The sequence below is a fragment of the Platalea leucorodia genome, assembly GCF_965183815.1.
Source record: "Platalea leucorodia genome assembly, chromosome: 7".
Taxonomy (NCBI): Eukaryota; Metazoa; Chordata; class Aves; order Pelecaniformes; family Threskiornithidae; genus Platalea; species Platalea leucorodia.
In genome coordinates, this window is record NC_138829.1 from 71,808,651 (window position 1) to 71,822,700 (window position 14,050).

At 67.2% G+C, this 14,050-nt stretch overlaps 2 protein-coding genes across 2 annotated transcripts; one reads left to right on the top strand and one right to left on the bottom strand.

Moving 5' to 3' along the window:
- Positions 1-1,234: 1,234 nt before the first annotated feature.
- On the top strand, positions 1,235-4,358 carry LOC309592868 (pepsin A-like). Its single transcript, XM_082316793.1, has 9 exons — positions 1,235-1,333; positions 1,469-1,616; positions 2,367-2,484; positions 2,721-2,839; positions 2,937-3,136; positions 3,357-3,473; positions 3,590-3,728; positions 3,880-3,972; positions 4,058-4,358. Exons 1-9 carry the CDS (start codon positions 1,278-1,280, stop codon positions 4,205-4,207), a joined length of 1,140 nt encoding a protein of 379 aa, XP_082172919.1. The 5' UTR covers positions 1,235-1,277; the 3' UTR covers positions 4,208-4,358.
- A 1,353-nt stretch (positions 4,359-5,711) lies between these two features.
- On the bottom strand, positions 5,712-11,894 carry VWCE (von Willebrand factor C and EGF domains; the record flags this gene model as incomplete). The annotated part of the gene is made up of 20 exons (XM_082317535.1): positions 5,712-6,106; positions 6,279-6,369; positions 6,466-6,548; positions 6,647-6,737; positions 6,917-6,999; positions 7,189-7,285; positions 7,478-7,563; positions 8,007-8,124; positions 8,288-8,373; positions 8,496-8,583; positions 9,087-9,169; positions 9,234-9,327; positions 9,406-9,731; positions 9,828-9,987; positions 10,163-10,275; positions 10,355-10,471; positions 10,559-10,687; positions 10,943-11,032; positions 11,113-11,207; positions 11,785-11,894. The coding sequence occupies 20 exons, from the start codon at positions 11,892-11,894 to the stop codon at positions 5,712-5,714; spliced, it is 2,535 nt and encodes an 844-aa protein (XP_082173661.1).
- Positions 11,895-14,050: the final 2,156 nt, after the last annotated feature.

The following is a 14,050-nucleotide window of genomic DNA, read 5'->3' on the forward strand; positions in this document are numbered from 1 at the left end:
CTGCTCAAGCGGGTCTGGAGAAGGGCCACGAAGATGATCAGGGAGCTGGAGCACCTCCCCATGAGGAAAGGCTGAGAGAGTTGGAGTTGTTGAGCCTGGAGAAGACTCTGGGGAGACCTTCCAGTTCTTAATGGGGGGCTACTGGAAAGATGGGGAGGGAGTCTTTATCAGGGAGCGTAGTGATAGGATGACGGGTAACGGTTTTAAACTGAAAGAGGGTAGATTTGGATTAGATATTAGGAAGAAATTCTTGACTTTGATGGTGGTGAGGCACTGCAACAGGTTGCCCAGAGAAGCTGTGGCTGCCCCATCCCTGGAAACGTTCAAGGCCAGGTTGGATGGGGCTTGGAGCAACCTGGGCTGGTGGAAGGTGTCCCTGCCCAGGGCAGGGGGTTGGACTGGATGATGTTTAGGGTCCCTTCCCACCCAAACCGTATCATCTACGATTCTAAGCCGGACCCCAGCAGCGCAGCTCCTCCGCCGCGCTCTGCCCAGGGCTCCCACCTCCCCGCCCAGAGCCCCGGGGCAGGCGGACAGAGACGCGCTGCGTTGAGCTAACAGGAGCCAGCATCCGTAACAGGTAAAGCCGGTGAGGAACGACCATCTTTGCCTGCTGGATGTAGGTGTAAGATTAAGCAAATTTACCCCGGTGTTGCTACCAAGCCGCTGGTGCTGGCGTTTGGTTGAGCCCATGTGCAAACCCCTGTGTCTGCCGCAGGGTTACGGCCAGCAGTGGGGCAAGGATGGTCCTGAGGAGCCCCAGGACCCTTTGTACCGCAGCTCCCCTGGGGCTGGGGAAAATGTCAGCCCCTGCGGTGGCAGTGGCTACCCCGGCCAGCTAGAGCCAACTGGAAAATAAGTGCTTTTATCTAGCGGCTTGCATAATGCCCAGGTAGTCAAACGGGGGGGGGGGGGGAAAATGCCCAGAAATGGCCACAGCCAGCCCCGTGTCCCCCTCACCAGCCCCCCTGCCCCCCAGTGCCTCTCCTTCGGGACGCAGAGTAACCGGAGGGTGCTTCTCTCCCAGCCCCAGCCTTCTGCAAGCATCCCTGCGCCCCGACCGTGGCATTTGACCCCAGTGAAGATGGAGAGCCCTCACCTTGACATTCCCCTCTTCTCCCTTAAGGTCATTGTGATAACTCCCCCCCCGAGCCGTTTGCCTTTCTTATCGGGGACGCTGGCCAAACAAGCGTGGTCGGGATATAAGGAGCCGGGCTGGAGCCGGTGGCACACTCGGTGTGTCTCTTCGCCTTGATCACCGCCTGTTGGTAACCACCATGAAGCTGCTCCTGCTCCTCGGCTTGGTGGCCCTGGCCCAGTGCCTCGTCCACAGGTGAGCAGCGGGGTGTCGGGGTGCCGTGGGACGAGGGGCAGGGCGAGCGCATGGCGGGGGAGCCCGCCGCCCCCCGAGGCACTTCCCTGCCCAGCTCCCGCTGACGGATCGGCTCCCCTCTCCCCTGCGCCCCAGGGTCCCTCTGAGGAAGACGAAGTCCCTGCGGCAGGCCCTGCAGGAGCGCGGCTTGCTGGAGCGCTACCTGAAGGACCACCCCTACAACCCGGCCGCCAAGTACTTCCCCACCAGCTTCGCCGTCGAGCCCCTGCAGAACTACCTGAACGTGAGCACGGCGGGGCAGAGGGGCTGGCACCAGCGGGGCAGCCCACGGGGCCACTGGCCTTTTACCTATCACCCTAGCCTCTTACCTGACCCACTAGCCCCTTACCCGTCCCCCTAGCCCCTTACCTGACCCACTAGCTCCTTACCCGTCCCCCTAACCCCTTACCCGATCCACTAGCCCCTTACCCATCCCTCTAATCCCTTACCCGACCCCCTAGCCCCTTACTCGTCTCCCTAACCCCTTGCCTGACCCACTAGCCCCTTACCCATCCTGTTAGCCCCTTACCTGACCTGCTAGCTCCCTACCTATCCCTCTAACCCCTTACCTGACCCACTAGCCCCATACCCATCCTGCTAGCCCCTTACCCATCCCACTAGCCCATTATCCATCCTGCTATCCTCTTACCCATCCCACTATCCCATGATCCCATTATCCATCCTGCTAGCCCCTTATCCATCCCACTAGCCCCTTACCCATCCCGTTAGCCCCTTACCTGACCCACTAGCCCCTTACCCGTCCCCCTAACCCCTTGCCTGACCCACAAGCCCCTTACCCATCCCATTAGCTCCTTACCTGACCCACAAGCCCCTTACCCATCCCATTAGCTCCTTACCTGACCCACTATCCCCTTGCCCATCCCGTTAGCACCTTATTTGACCCACTAGCCCCTTACCCATCTCTCTAACCCGTTACCTGACCCACTAGCCCCTTACCCATCCTGCTAGCCCCTTACCCATCCCGCTTTGACAGAATGAGTACTACGGCACCATCTCCATCGGTACACCACGCCAGGAGTTCACCGTTATCTTTGACACCGGCTCCTCCAACCTGTGGGTGCCCTCGGTGTACTGCTCCAGCCCGGCCTGCGGTAGGTGTCTGGCAGCCCCATGGCCAGCTGGGCAAGGGGTGAAGGCTATGGAAGCCCCAGGCTTGGCCAGTCCCCTGCCCTGCCTGGCTCCGGGACCCTCTGGGCGGGCTGCGAGCTGAGAACGGCTCTGCCCTGTCTCTCCCAAGGGACATTGGGCGATGGGGGAGGCACTGGAGGGTCATCCTTGGTCCCTAGGGACAGGATGGACCGTGACCGTCTCCCTCCTGTCCCCGCAGGCAACCACAAGCGCTTCAACCCAGCGGACTCCTCCACCTTCGTCAGCACCAGCGACAGCCTCTCCATCGCCTACGGCACTGGCAGCATGACCGGCATCCTGGGCTACGATACCGTCAGAGTAAGGCAAAGCGCACCGGCCCCCCAGTCCCACGGGAGTGGGAACACTGGGGCGCTGCCCGCTCAAACCAAGCCCCTCTCCCCATCTCCCCAACCAGGTTTCAGGCATCGATGTCATCAACCAGATCTTCGGGCTGTCTGAGACTGAGCCCGGCTATTTCTTCTACTACGCCCCCTTCGATGGCATCCTGGGGCTGGCTTACCCCAGCATCGCCTCCTCCGGAGCCACCCCTGTCTTTGACAACATGATGTCGGAAGGCCTCGTGTCCCGCGACCTCTTCTCCGTCTACCTGAGCAAGTAAGCCCTGACCGGAGCTGCCCAGCCCTTGCCGAGGATTTTTCTCCCGTTTCCCTCCCACCGGGGCTGGCTCGGGCACCGTTCCCCGGTGGCGTGATGCCCCGTGGCTCCTGGGGGACATGGCTCACTGCTCCTGGCATCGGCACCGGGGGATGGCACTGCCGGTGGGCTGGTGGTGGTGGTGGGGTGGGACCCGCACCTGATGCCTCCCCCCTTGCAGGAACGAGCAGAGCGGTAGCTTTGTCCTCTTCGGCGGCATCGACCACTCCTACACCACCAACGGCATCACCTGGATCCCCCTCTCTGCTGAAACCTACTGGCAGATCACCATGGAGAGGTAGTCCTGGCACAGCCCGCAGGCTTGATGGCTCCCCTTCCTCCCCAGCCAGTGTTTTGGGTGGTGCAGCCCCTCATCCCGCACCCGGGAGGCTCACCCCGTACCCCTCTCCCCAGCGTCTCCGTCGGTGGGGAGATCGTCGCCTGCTCCGCCGGCTGCCAGGCCATCGTGGACACGGGCACCTCGCTGCTGGCCATGCCCAACCGAGCCCTCGGCAAAATCCTGAGCGCCCTCGGTGCCGGCTCCAATGGCCAGGTGAGGCCCCAGAGGACCTTTGGGGCTCTGCGGGGTGCCCAGCCGGACCCCGGGGCTGCTCCATGGTGCACTGGTCCCCATCGCTCCCTGGGGCACGTGGTCCCTCTTGGGGTGGCCGCTGATGCTCACCTTCCACCGTGTCCCCCCCCAGATCAGCTGCAATGCCATCAGCAGCCTGCCCAATGTCGTCTTCAACATCAACGGCAATGCCTTCCCCGTGCCGCCCAGCGCCTACGTGATTCAGGTGAGCACCCCACCGGGGAGAGGACTGGGGGGGCTTGGGGGGTCCGGCAGCTGGTAACCACCATCCACCGTGTCCTTGGCTGCAGAGCAACGGGTACTGCAGCCTCGGCTTCGAAGGCATGAACGTCCCCACCGAGTCGGGCGAGCTCTGGATCCTGGGGGATGTCTTCATCCGCGAGTACTACGTCATCTTCGACAGGGCCAACAACATGGTGGGGCTGTCCCCGCTGCCCTGAGCGCACTTCTGCGCTGGGGACGGGGACAGGCAGCACACCCCGCTTGGGTGTCCCCCCCTTGCCCAGCGCTCCTGTCTCCTCCTGCCATGGCCGCTGGGCAGAATAAAGCCATGAAAAAGCACCCCTGTGCCGTGTCTCTCTGGGAAGGGCTGCCGCGGCGCTGCCACCGCGTCCCCGGGCATGGACACCGGTGGGTGGGCAGGCGGGGTGCCACCCCAGGGCTCGGGCATGCCTCCGCGCAGCCCCACGTAAAAGTGGGTGCCCAAGGGCCACTGCTTTCCGTCCCCACGCCGCCACGGGGCACGCCGTGAGGTGGCTGTGGCTGCGGGGCTGGCGGTGGCCAGGTGGGATGGGGAAAGTAGGGGGGACCCCAAGGGACCAGGATGGGAGCACGGCTGCAGCTCTGCCCCCGCCAGCATCCGATGCCATCGTTGAGGGCTGGGGGGACCGTGCCTGCCGCGGCGCTGGGTCCCATCCTGGTGCTGGCGGTGCTTTGTGCCGCTAATCGCCATCTCTCCTTGCTGGACACCGCCTGGATAACCCCCGTGAAGCTCCCAGGAGCCACGGACCTGGCTTTTCACCATCTCCCTGGGTAGAGCCGTGCTCTGGGAGCCCTTTCGCAGGGACAGCACCAGCCTCAGCACCTTGCAAACATTTCCCAGGTCAAGCCCCTGGAAAGTTATGACCAGGAGCAGCCAAAATCTGGTGCCAGCCCCCCGAAACCCCTCTCCCCCCGCTCCGCTCCCTCAGGGTCAGCCAGCAGAGGCCCCGGCCGGCCACGATGAAGTCCCCAGCCACGCTCCTGCCGCAGGGGCAGAGCCTGTCCCTCCTGTCCCCAAAGCCCACTCAGGGTGGGATGAAGACCTCCAGCACTGCCCTCTTCATCCCAGGAGGGGCCACTCACCCCAAAACCCCCCCGAGGGAAAGCCCCATGGCTGGGTTCAGCGTGCCAGCGGGTGCAAGCAGGAGCAGGGGGACGGGGCATAAATACCAGGGTGACTTTATTGGTGGCAGGGAGGGCAGCTCGCCCCCTCCCCACGCCAGGAGCCGGAGGGCAGTGCCCACCCCAGGGGTGCGTGGCACGGTTGGGGGCTGGCGCGGGGCACCCCAGCCCGGCCAGGAGCCGCTCCCAGCCCCTCATCCTGCACCCAGAGGGCTGGGGGGGCTGGTCCTGCCCCACGGTCCTGCCTCAGTGGGGCGGTGAGGGGCTGGGGGACCCCGGCACCCCTGGGCAGATGCCTCTGCCTGAGAGAGAGGCAGTGCCCGTGCACCCATGGGAGCGGGGATGCACCCATGGAAGCGGGGATGCACCCCTGGAAGCGGGGATGCTGTTGCCCACCCTGTCTGCTTGGCACCCCCTCCCCAGCCACCCACCACCCCGGGGGGCCTGTTGGGCCAGGCCTGCTGGTCCTGCAGACCCCCTCCTCCTCCTCCTCTCCTTCATCCTCCTCCTCTTCATCCTCCTCCTGCTCACGCCGCGCCAGGCACGCGTGGCACCTGGGCCCTAGGGAGCCACGTGCCCGCCGGGGCTCTCCCCGCTGGCTGGTGGCACGGCAGAGGGGTCCGTGTCCCCGGGGGGTCCCTGAGCCTCGGCGCTCAAGCTGGGGCTGCCTGTGGGAGCTGGGGGGGCTGCGGCGTCAGAGGGGGTGTCGGGGGGCAGAGCGGCTGTTGATGGGTGCCCGGGGGGGCTCAGCGTGGTCGGAGGGGGGTCCCCGGCTCCCGCACCCCCCGGAGCGGGGCCGAGGGGAGCTGTGTTGGGGAGCAGGAGCTGGGCCAGGCGGTGACGGGGGGAGCGGGTTGATGCGGGGGGATGCGGGGTGCCAGCGGGCGAGTCCTCATGGGTTGGGGACAGGGACGGGGACGGGTCGCTGCTCTGCAGCGGGAGCCGGACATCCGTGGCTAACGGAGAGATGCTTTTGGTTAGCACCCACCTCTCCCCCGGGACCCCCCAGCCCACACGGGGGGCACCCAACCGCCCCGGGGTGCCGCAGCACGGCTGCATCCTACAGGGCAGGGGGGTCCCAAACCAGACCCTGCCGCCGGCACCCCGGAGCCCGGGCGTCCCCGTTACCTTGGCAGGGCGGGCAGCAGGCAGCGGGCAGCGCGGCGGGCTCTGCGCAGGAGCGGGGACACAGCCTCTTCTCGCAGCTCACCTCCCCGAGCTGGCAGCGAGGGGCGAAGGTGGGGGTCAGCCATCCCCGTCCCCTCTGCCACCGGCATGGGCACCCCAGGGGCATGGGCACGGGCACCCTGCTCACCTGGCAGGTACAGCGGGTGCAGGGCTGTCCCTCGGGGGTGAAGGTCTGGCCGTTCACCACCTTCCTACCCTGGTAGTTGCAGTCTGCAGGGAGCGAGGCCGCGCTCAGCATGTGGCGGGGGGTTCACCGGGTGGGGAGACGGGGGTCCCCTGCTTCCCCCCGCCACCTCCCCGGCTCCTACCGTTACAGACGGGGCAGCACTCGCCCTCGGGGTGGAAGGGGTAGGTGCAGAAGATGGCACAGTCCACGGGCGAACAGGCCACCGAGCCCAGCTGCGAGAGACGGGAGAGACGCGCGAGGGCCGGGCGTTAGCACGAGCCGGGGTGGGCTGGGGAAAAGGGGGCAGCCCCGAAACGCCCGGGAGCTTTTTCCTGCAATGGAGGAAAAAACTGGGGCTCAGCCCATGGGGCAGGAGCCAAAAACATCTTGTGGTCCCCGGCGCAGCCCTCACCAGGCAGATGCAGCTGAGGCAGGGGTCCAGGATGGAGGGGAAGGTCTCGTTGTTGTAGAAGATCCTTCCCATGTAGGTGCAGCCTGCGGGGAGGAGAGGGACGCTTGGGGTCCCCAGGTGGCTCAGGGACACCCGGGAGACCTCTCTGCTTAAACCCAGGCTTGCTGGGTCTGGTCCTGCCCAGGATTGCAGGCAGGGGATGCAGAAGGGGATGCAGAAGGGGATGGAGCGGAGCCAGCGCCCCTCCAACAAGCACCCACCACCCCCATCACCTGCCGAGCAGTCGGGGCAGCACTGCCCGGGGATGCGGATGGGGTAGGGACAGGTCTCCACGCAGTCCGTCCGCTTGCAGCTCACCGAGCCGTCTGCCTGCAAGGGAGAAGCACTTGACAGAGACCTTGGGCTGCCCAAAACCGTGGGGTTTAAGGTCCGTGAAGGCGGGGAGCTGCTGGGGACCACGGCCACGAGCAGCCCGGCATCCCAAGGGAAGGAGGGGGACAGGAGCCGTGCGCCGGGGCAGGGGCAGGTAGGAGGAGTGAAGCAGAGCAGGTTCTCATTCACCTGGCAGATGCATAACTCACAGGGATCGCCCGGAGACCAGATCTGTCCGATGGGAAACTCCACCCCGTTGTCATCCACGAAGCAACCTTGGGGGGGACACAGGGGGACAGGGGCACCCCCAGCCCGTCACCCTCCCGATGCACCCTCGGGCCTGTGTGTGCACTGCTGGACACGGGTGCAATTCCCATCCTGTGCCCACTCCCCACCTCCAACCCCCATGGTTGTGCAGCCCCCCAAATACCCTGCCGGTCCCCGTGCACCCCCACACCCAGCTCCCCCACTTTCCCCTGCCCTCCCCATCCCCAGCTGTCCCCTACATCCCGTCCTCCTTGTCCCCAGCTGTCCCCTACATCCCACCCTCCCTGTGCCCAGCTATTCCCCACATCCCACCCTCCCCATCCCCAGCGTCCCCCCACATCCCGCCCTGCTCATCCCCAGACGTCCCCTGCATCCCATCCTCACTGTCCCCCCCTCCCATCCCCCCCATCCCGCCCTGCCCGTCCCCAGGTGCCCCCCAGCATGGGCTCACCGGCGGGGGCCGGGGGGTCCCGGCAGGTGAAGCAGCACTGCCCGGGGCCCAGGTGCCGCTGGTGCTGTGGGCAGTCCAGCACGGGGCAGGGGGCAAAGGAGCACTCCACCTCGCCGCCCTGGGGACACGGGGACACGTCACCCGCTGGCTCCACAGCCAGACCCAGCCCAGTGCCCACCCATCCTGCCTCAGCCCCGAGCAAAGGCTGGATCCCCCCAGCAGGACGGCGCGGGGAAGCCCTGGAGCATCCCTGGGGACCCCCCCAGCCCCCCAGGACCTACCCGGCAGACGCAGGTGGTGCAGTCGTCCCCATCCAGGCTGAAGCGGGCGCCATGTGCGTACGTGCGACCCCGAAAACTGCACTTTGCTGGGGATGAGAGCGGCAGCGGGGCCGGGGTTGGGGTCAGGGAGTGAACTCCCATCCCCAGCAGAGCCCTGGGCTCCCCCTGCCCTGCACGCCCCAGGGGCTGGGGGTCGCGGGGGACCCACCTGGCTGGCAGGAGCAGCAGTCAGCCGGCGAGGCGCTGGGGCAGGAGCCCGGGGGGCACTCGGGGGAGATGCAGGAGACGTTACCAGCCTGCGGAGGAGAGCGCGGGGCTGTCACGAGGTGGCCGAGCGGTGATGAGCCCCATCCCCACCATGGGGGGCATCATCCGCCCCAGCGCATCCCACTCCATCACCCCAGAGGTGCATCCCCAGGGATGCAGGAGGATGCTCCCATCCCCATCCCATCCAACTCCATCACCCCAGAGGTGCATCCCCAGGGATGCAGGAGGATGCTCCGATCCCCATCCCATCCCACTCCATCACCCCAGAGGTGCATCCCCAGGGATGCAGGAGGATGCTCCCATCCCCAATCCCATCCCACTCCATCACCCCAGAGGTGCATCCCCAGGGATGCAGGAGGATGCTCCGATCCCCATCCCATCCCACTCCATCACCCCAGAGGTGCATCCCCAGGGATGCAGGAGGATGCTCCCATCCCCAATCCCATCCCACTCCATCACCCCAGAGGTGCATCCCCAGGGATGCAGGAGGATGCTCCCATCCCCATCCCACCCCGGGATGATGCGGGCTCACCAAGCAGACGCAGATGGTGCAATTCCAGTCGGATGGGGAGAAGACGTCGCCCTCGGCCCGGGCCACCCCCTCGTGCAGGCAGCCTGCAAGGCAGGCGGGTCAGGGGGGGCCGCCCCGGGCAGCGGGGCCGGGGGGACCAGGGCTCACCTGCGCAGCTGGGGCAGCAGCCCCCGGCCGGGGCGGGCAGCGGGTGGGAGCAAGCCACGGGGCAGCTCACGGCCTCGCAGACCACTCGTCCCCCCTGCAAGGGCACAATCCGGCTCAGCCCAGTATCGGGCTGGTACGGCAGGGAGCGGCGTGGGGAAGATGGGGTGCTTACCTGGCAGGTGCAGCTCCGGCACCCCGGCTCTGTCCAGCGGGCACCGGGCTCCCGGGGGGCCCCCCGGTACCAACAGCGAGGGGCCGATGGAGCGGAGGTACCGGGGGCTCCCACGGCACGCGGGGATGGCTCGGTGGCCAGGGACGCCGGGGCGGGAGAGGAGGAAGGGAGTTGGGTACCAGGAGCTGCAGCAGGGAGGTGGGATGAGGGGGAGCCCCTGGGGACCAGAAGGGGTCCCCCAGAGCCGGGAGGGAGCAGGACGAGGGTGGGTGGATGCTGCAGGGACTGCAGGATGGGTGACGGGGCAAGGATGGATTTGGGGTAGCCTAGGAAGGAAGGAAGAGACGTCACTTGGGGCAGGCAGGGAGCCGGGGGCATCCCGCTCCGCTCCCCTGCCCCGGCCCGGAGAAGGAGACGGATACCTTCACAGGAGACCCTGTCGCCGCTGAGCCGGTACCCGGGGCGGCAGGAGCAGAGGTAGCTGCCCGGCGTGTTGTGGCAGGCGTGCTGGCAGGCTCGGCGCTCTCCCGGCCGCCGGCATTCGTTGACATCTGGGGGACAAGAGGACTCGTCAGTGCCGGGGCAGGAGGTGCTTCCACCCCGGGAAACAGCTCAGGAGCGAGCCTGGTGCGCCGAGCTGTCCCCTCCAGCATGGCCCACGCAAGGACGAGGACAAGGTGGCTCAACAGCCGCCTCTGTCCCCTGGGCTTGGTGGCACGGAGAGGGAAGAGGGGGCCGGCGCGCGGCGCTCACCCACGCAGGAGTGCCGGTTCCCGTGGAGGTGGTAGCCGGGCCGGCAGGAGCAGCGGTAGCTGCCGATGCTGTTCTTGCAGCGGTGCTGGCACGGCGTGGCCAGGCACTCGTCCGTATCTGGGGGGCAGAGGCTGGGGGTCAGCAGCCCCGGCTGGCCCCCGCTTGCCCCCCACCCAGTCCCCCGGCCCCCCAGCACCCTGGCAGCTGTGGCGGTCGGCGGAGAGCTGCATGCCGGGGCCGCACTCGCAGACGAAGCCGCCCTCGGTGTTGACGCAGAGACCCTCGCAGGCAGCGCTCAGGCACTCATCGATGTCTGGGGGCGAGAGGGGAGAGCTGGAGATGGGGGACCACCGCTGCCGGGACCCCGCAGTCCCACCGGGACCTCTCCATCTCAGCTCACCGGTGCAGCGGACGCCATTGGCCGTCTCCACCATGGAGAAGCCGAGGGGGCAGACGCGGGCCACCTCCTGGCACCCACCGTGGTTACAGGAGAGGTCGCAGCCGTACTCCCCGCACATCCCCGGCGGCTCTGAAACACGGACGGGGGGGCTCCGCAGGGCACCGATGCCACCCCAGCGCCCACCCCCCCTCCCACCCCAGCCCTGTGCTGTGGCACCCGCTCTCTGCATCCCCCAAGGTCTGCACCCTGTCCTGGGAGCACCCCTAGCCCTGGGACGGGGACCATGCCGGGGGATGCTGCAGGGAGAGGTGACAAGGAGCAACGTGCTCTGCCAGGAAAGCCCAGCGGTCCCGGCTTTCGGCACGAGCGGGAGCGGGTGAGTACCTGGGCAGGTGATGCCCTGCTCGCCATCCGGGCACGAGCAGAGGTTGGGGGCGATGCACAAGCCGCTGCCGCAGCCGAAGGAGCAGAGTGCTGCGGGGAGCGGGGACAAAGTGGCCGTCAGGAGGGCAGGGACCCCCACCCGCCTCCGCGTCCCCAGGGCCCGTACTCACGCAGGGTGCACTGCCCGCTGCCCGGAGACAGCATCCACCCGGGGCAACATCCGCTGCCGAAGCCCGAGAAGCAGACGTGGGGCCCCACGCGGCGCCTGCGCGACGGACGAGAGGCTGAGGCCACCCTGCCCCGAGCCCCCAGGGCAGAGAGCAAAGGTCCTGGGGGAGCTCCTCCAGCCGGCGGGGAGCCCTCCGCCCCGGGGACATGGGGACACACGGGAGCCGTCACGACGTGCCCACGGCCACCCCATCCTGGTGGCAGACGACGGCATGGATCCAGCGGAAGGCAGGCACTGGGGTGCAGTGTGACCCCAAAACAAGGTGGGACAGAGGGAGAGGACCATGCCCTAGCTAGCCCAAACACCCCAGCACACGGTACCGGGGGGAAACGTCCCCCAAAAGGACACGGGGAGCAAGACACGGACACGGGGAGCGGGACATGGATGCAGGGAGCGGGACTCCCGCTCCCCTGGTCCCGGCCACCCCCGGGCAGAGGGAGGGAGGCGCGGGGTGCCAGCCCCTCCGGCTGGGATGGGAGGCGCAGCCGGAGCCCCGAAGGCAGCCGAGGGGGCGGATGGCCGGAGCTCGGCACGGCATGGCACGCCGCCGTCCCCAGGTGTAGCTGGGAGAGAGAGAAGGAAAAAAAAAAAAAAAAGAGGGAAACCCGGCTACCTCTCTACGGCAAAGCTGGCCGGCTTCTTCCTCCCCGGGTACACCCTGCCCTGGCCGCCCGGGAGGAACAGGGACACACAGGCAGCCTGGAAGAGCAGCTCGACCAACATGACAGGCGGCTCCAGCCAGCGGCACGCTCCCAAGCGCCTGCCTTCCTGCCTGCCTTCCTGCCTGCCTCGGCGGCACGGGCGCCTACCGCATGCTGGCCCTTGGCCCTGCTCCTCCTCCCGCCCGCCGGGCCGGGAACAATGCGGGGGGTGGAGGGAGGCGAGAGCGGGGAGCGCTGCGGGGGGAAAACCATCGACACCCGGCTCTCCACCCACCCACCCACCCCGGCACGGGGGAAGGCGCTGGCCCGGGGATGCTCGCCCCGAGGCTGGTTCGCTTGGCCGAAGCGAAGGGCTCCATCCCGGCCACGAGCGTGGCGGCTGTAGGACAGGGAAGGGGGGGGTCCCCGACGCGGCGGGAAGCAGCAGCGAAAGCGTCCCCCCTTCTCTCCTTTCCCACATCTGGCAAAGCTCCGGCATGGCCTCTCCCCACCCCTCCTCCTCCTCCTCCTGGCGGCACTGGGCCGCCTTCCCAGCCCTGCACAGGGACCCACCAAAGAGGAGCACGCAGCAGATAAAGGGGCCAAAGTGGAGCCGGGACGGTGGGGTGCACCCGGCGGGGAGAGGGGCGCGGGATGCTGCCGGACAGCGGCGTCACCCCGCTCCGAGACACCGGGGTCACCCCCCAGCCAAATCCCCCCGGCCCCTCAACCCTTCCCGAGGCTGAAGCGAAGGTCGCGGGCAGGTAAATGATTTATACCAGGGAGCAAAGGGCTGGCGCTGCTGGCCCCTGCTTAGCGCGGAGATGGGGTCGATACCTGCAGCCTCGCCGGAGGGGGACCGACCCGCAGCCTCCGGCTCCCCACCCGGTGCGGATTTCCCCCAAAACTACGTCCCTGCCCAAGGGTTGGGGTCACCCAGCCCAGCCTGCGGCAGGACCACAGCATCGCCCCCAGCACGGTCACCCCTGCATGCTTCAAAACTCAAGTTACAGGGAGATGGGGGGGGGGAAAAGCCAGGTTTAGGGGTGCAGGACCCCCACTGCGGCCACGGCTCGGGGGGACGTGACCGCAGCCCCGGCCCGGGGAGGCGGCCGCACGAACACGGCTGGAGCGTGGCCAGCAGCACGGGATGAACACCGGGCCCTGCCCCGGCCAGCAGCGTTTCAAACCCGGCCGCAGGAGGCTGTTTGCACAAAAGAAAAACCCCAGAGAGGAGGCTGCCAGCATCGCGTCGGCACCAGCATCCCCAGTTTCGCTGGGGAAGGATAGCGCATACGGGAGCCGTGCGGAGCCAAGCGTGCCGGTCTCCGCAGGCTGGCGTGCTCCCTGGGACTCCCCAGTTTTGGTGAGGGGCCAAGGAAAGAAGTGGCTCCGGGCAGAGGAACGCAGAGCCCGAAGACCTGAGCTAATAAAAACCCCGTCTGCTCGCAGCCAGCGCGAACACGGAGCCCAGGCTCGTCGCAAAGGGTCACAGTCCGCTTCCCCCAGTCCTAAAGAGCCTCTCCGGGCAGAGAGATGTCCAAATATAGCCTTCTCCCTGCGACCTCCTCGAAGGAACCGCGGCTTGCCCAACAGTTAAGAGATGTTAGTGGGAGCCTGAGGCTGCTTTCGGGACGCCGTCCGCCTCTCGCTGCTGCAGGGAGGGAAGGATTTGGGGGAAACCTGTGCTGACGCGAACGGGCCCAGGATGGAACTAGGGGGGCTGACGGGACCTTAATGCGGTGGGTTACGGACGGGGATCGCACGGCGGGTGAGATCCAGCCTGGCTCGGGCGGGGAGAGGCACGGAGAGGCCCAGGAGGAGGAGGAGGAGGGCAACTGGGGACAACTCTGCCACCCTCACGTGCGTTTTGGCAGTAACCCATAGGCGAGGGCAGCAGCGAGGCAGGGCAGCCCCTGGCTTGGACAATTTCCAGCATAAATAGACAAACGGAGAGCGGGAGGATAATTATTAACCCGTAGGTTACGCACAGAGAACCGCTGCCCACGGGGGAGCGAATCGCTCCCTTGTGCACCCACGCTGGCGCTGGCGGAGGGCGCGTCGGGAGCCAGGGGTCCCCTCAGCGCGATCCCCCGCGCAGGGAGCCCAGGCCCTGCGCGGCACCGGCAGAACTGAGCATCGTTAGTGCTAATCGATGCTTGAGGAGGACCAGCCGGAGAAGCATCCATCTCAAAAATTCAGCCAAGGCTGCGCCTCCCCGTCAGAAGCAGTCGGCAT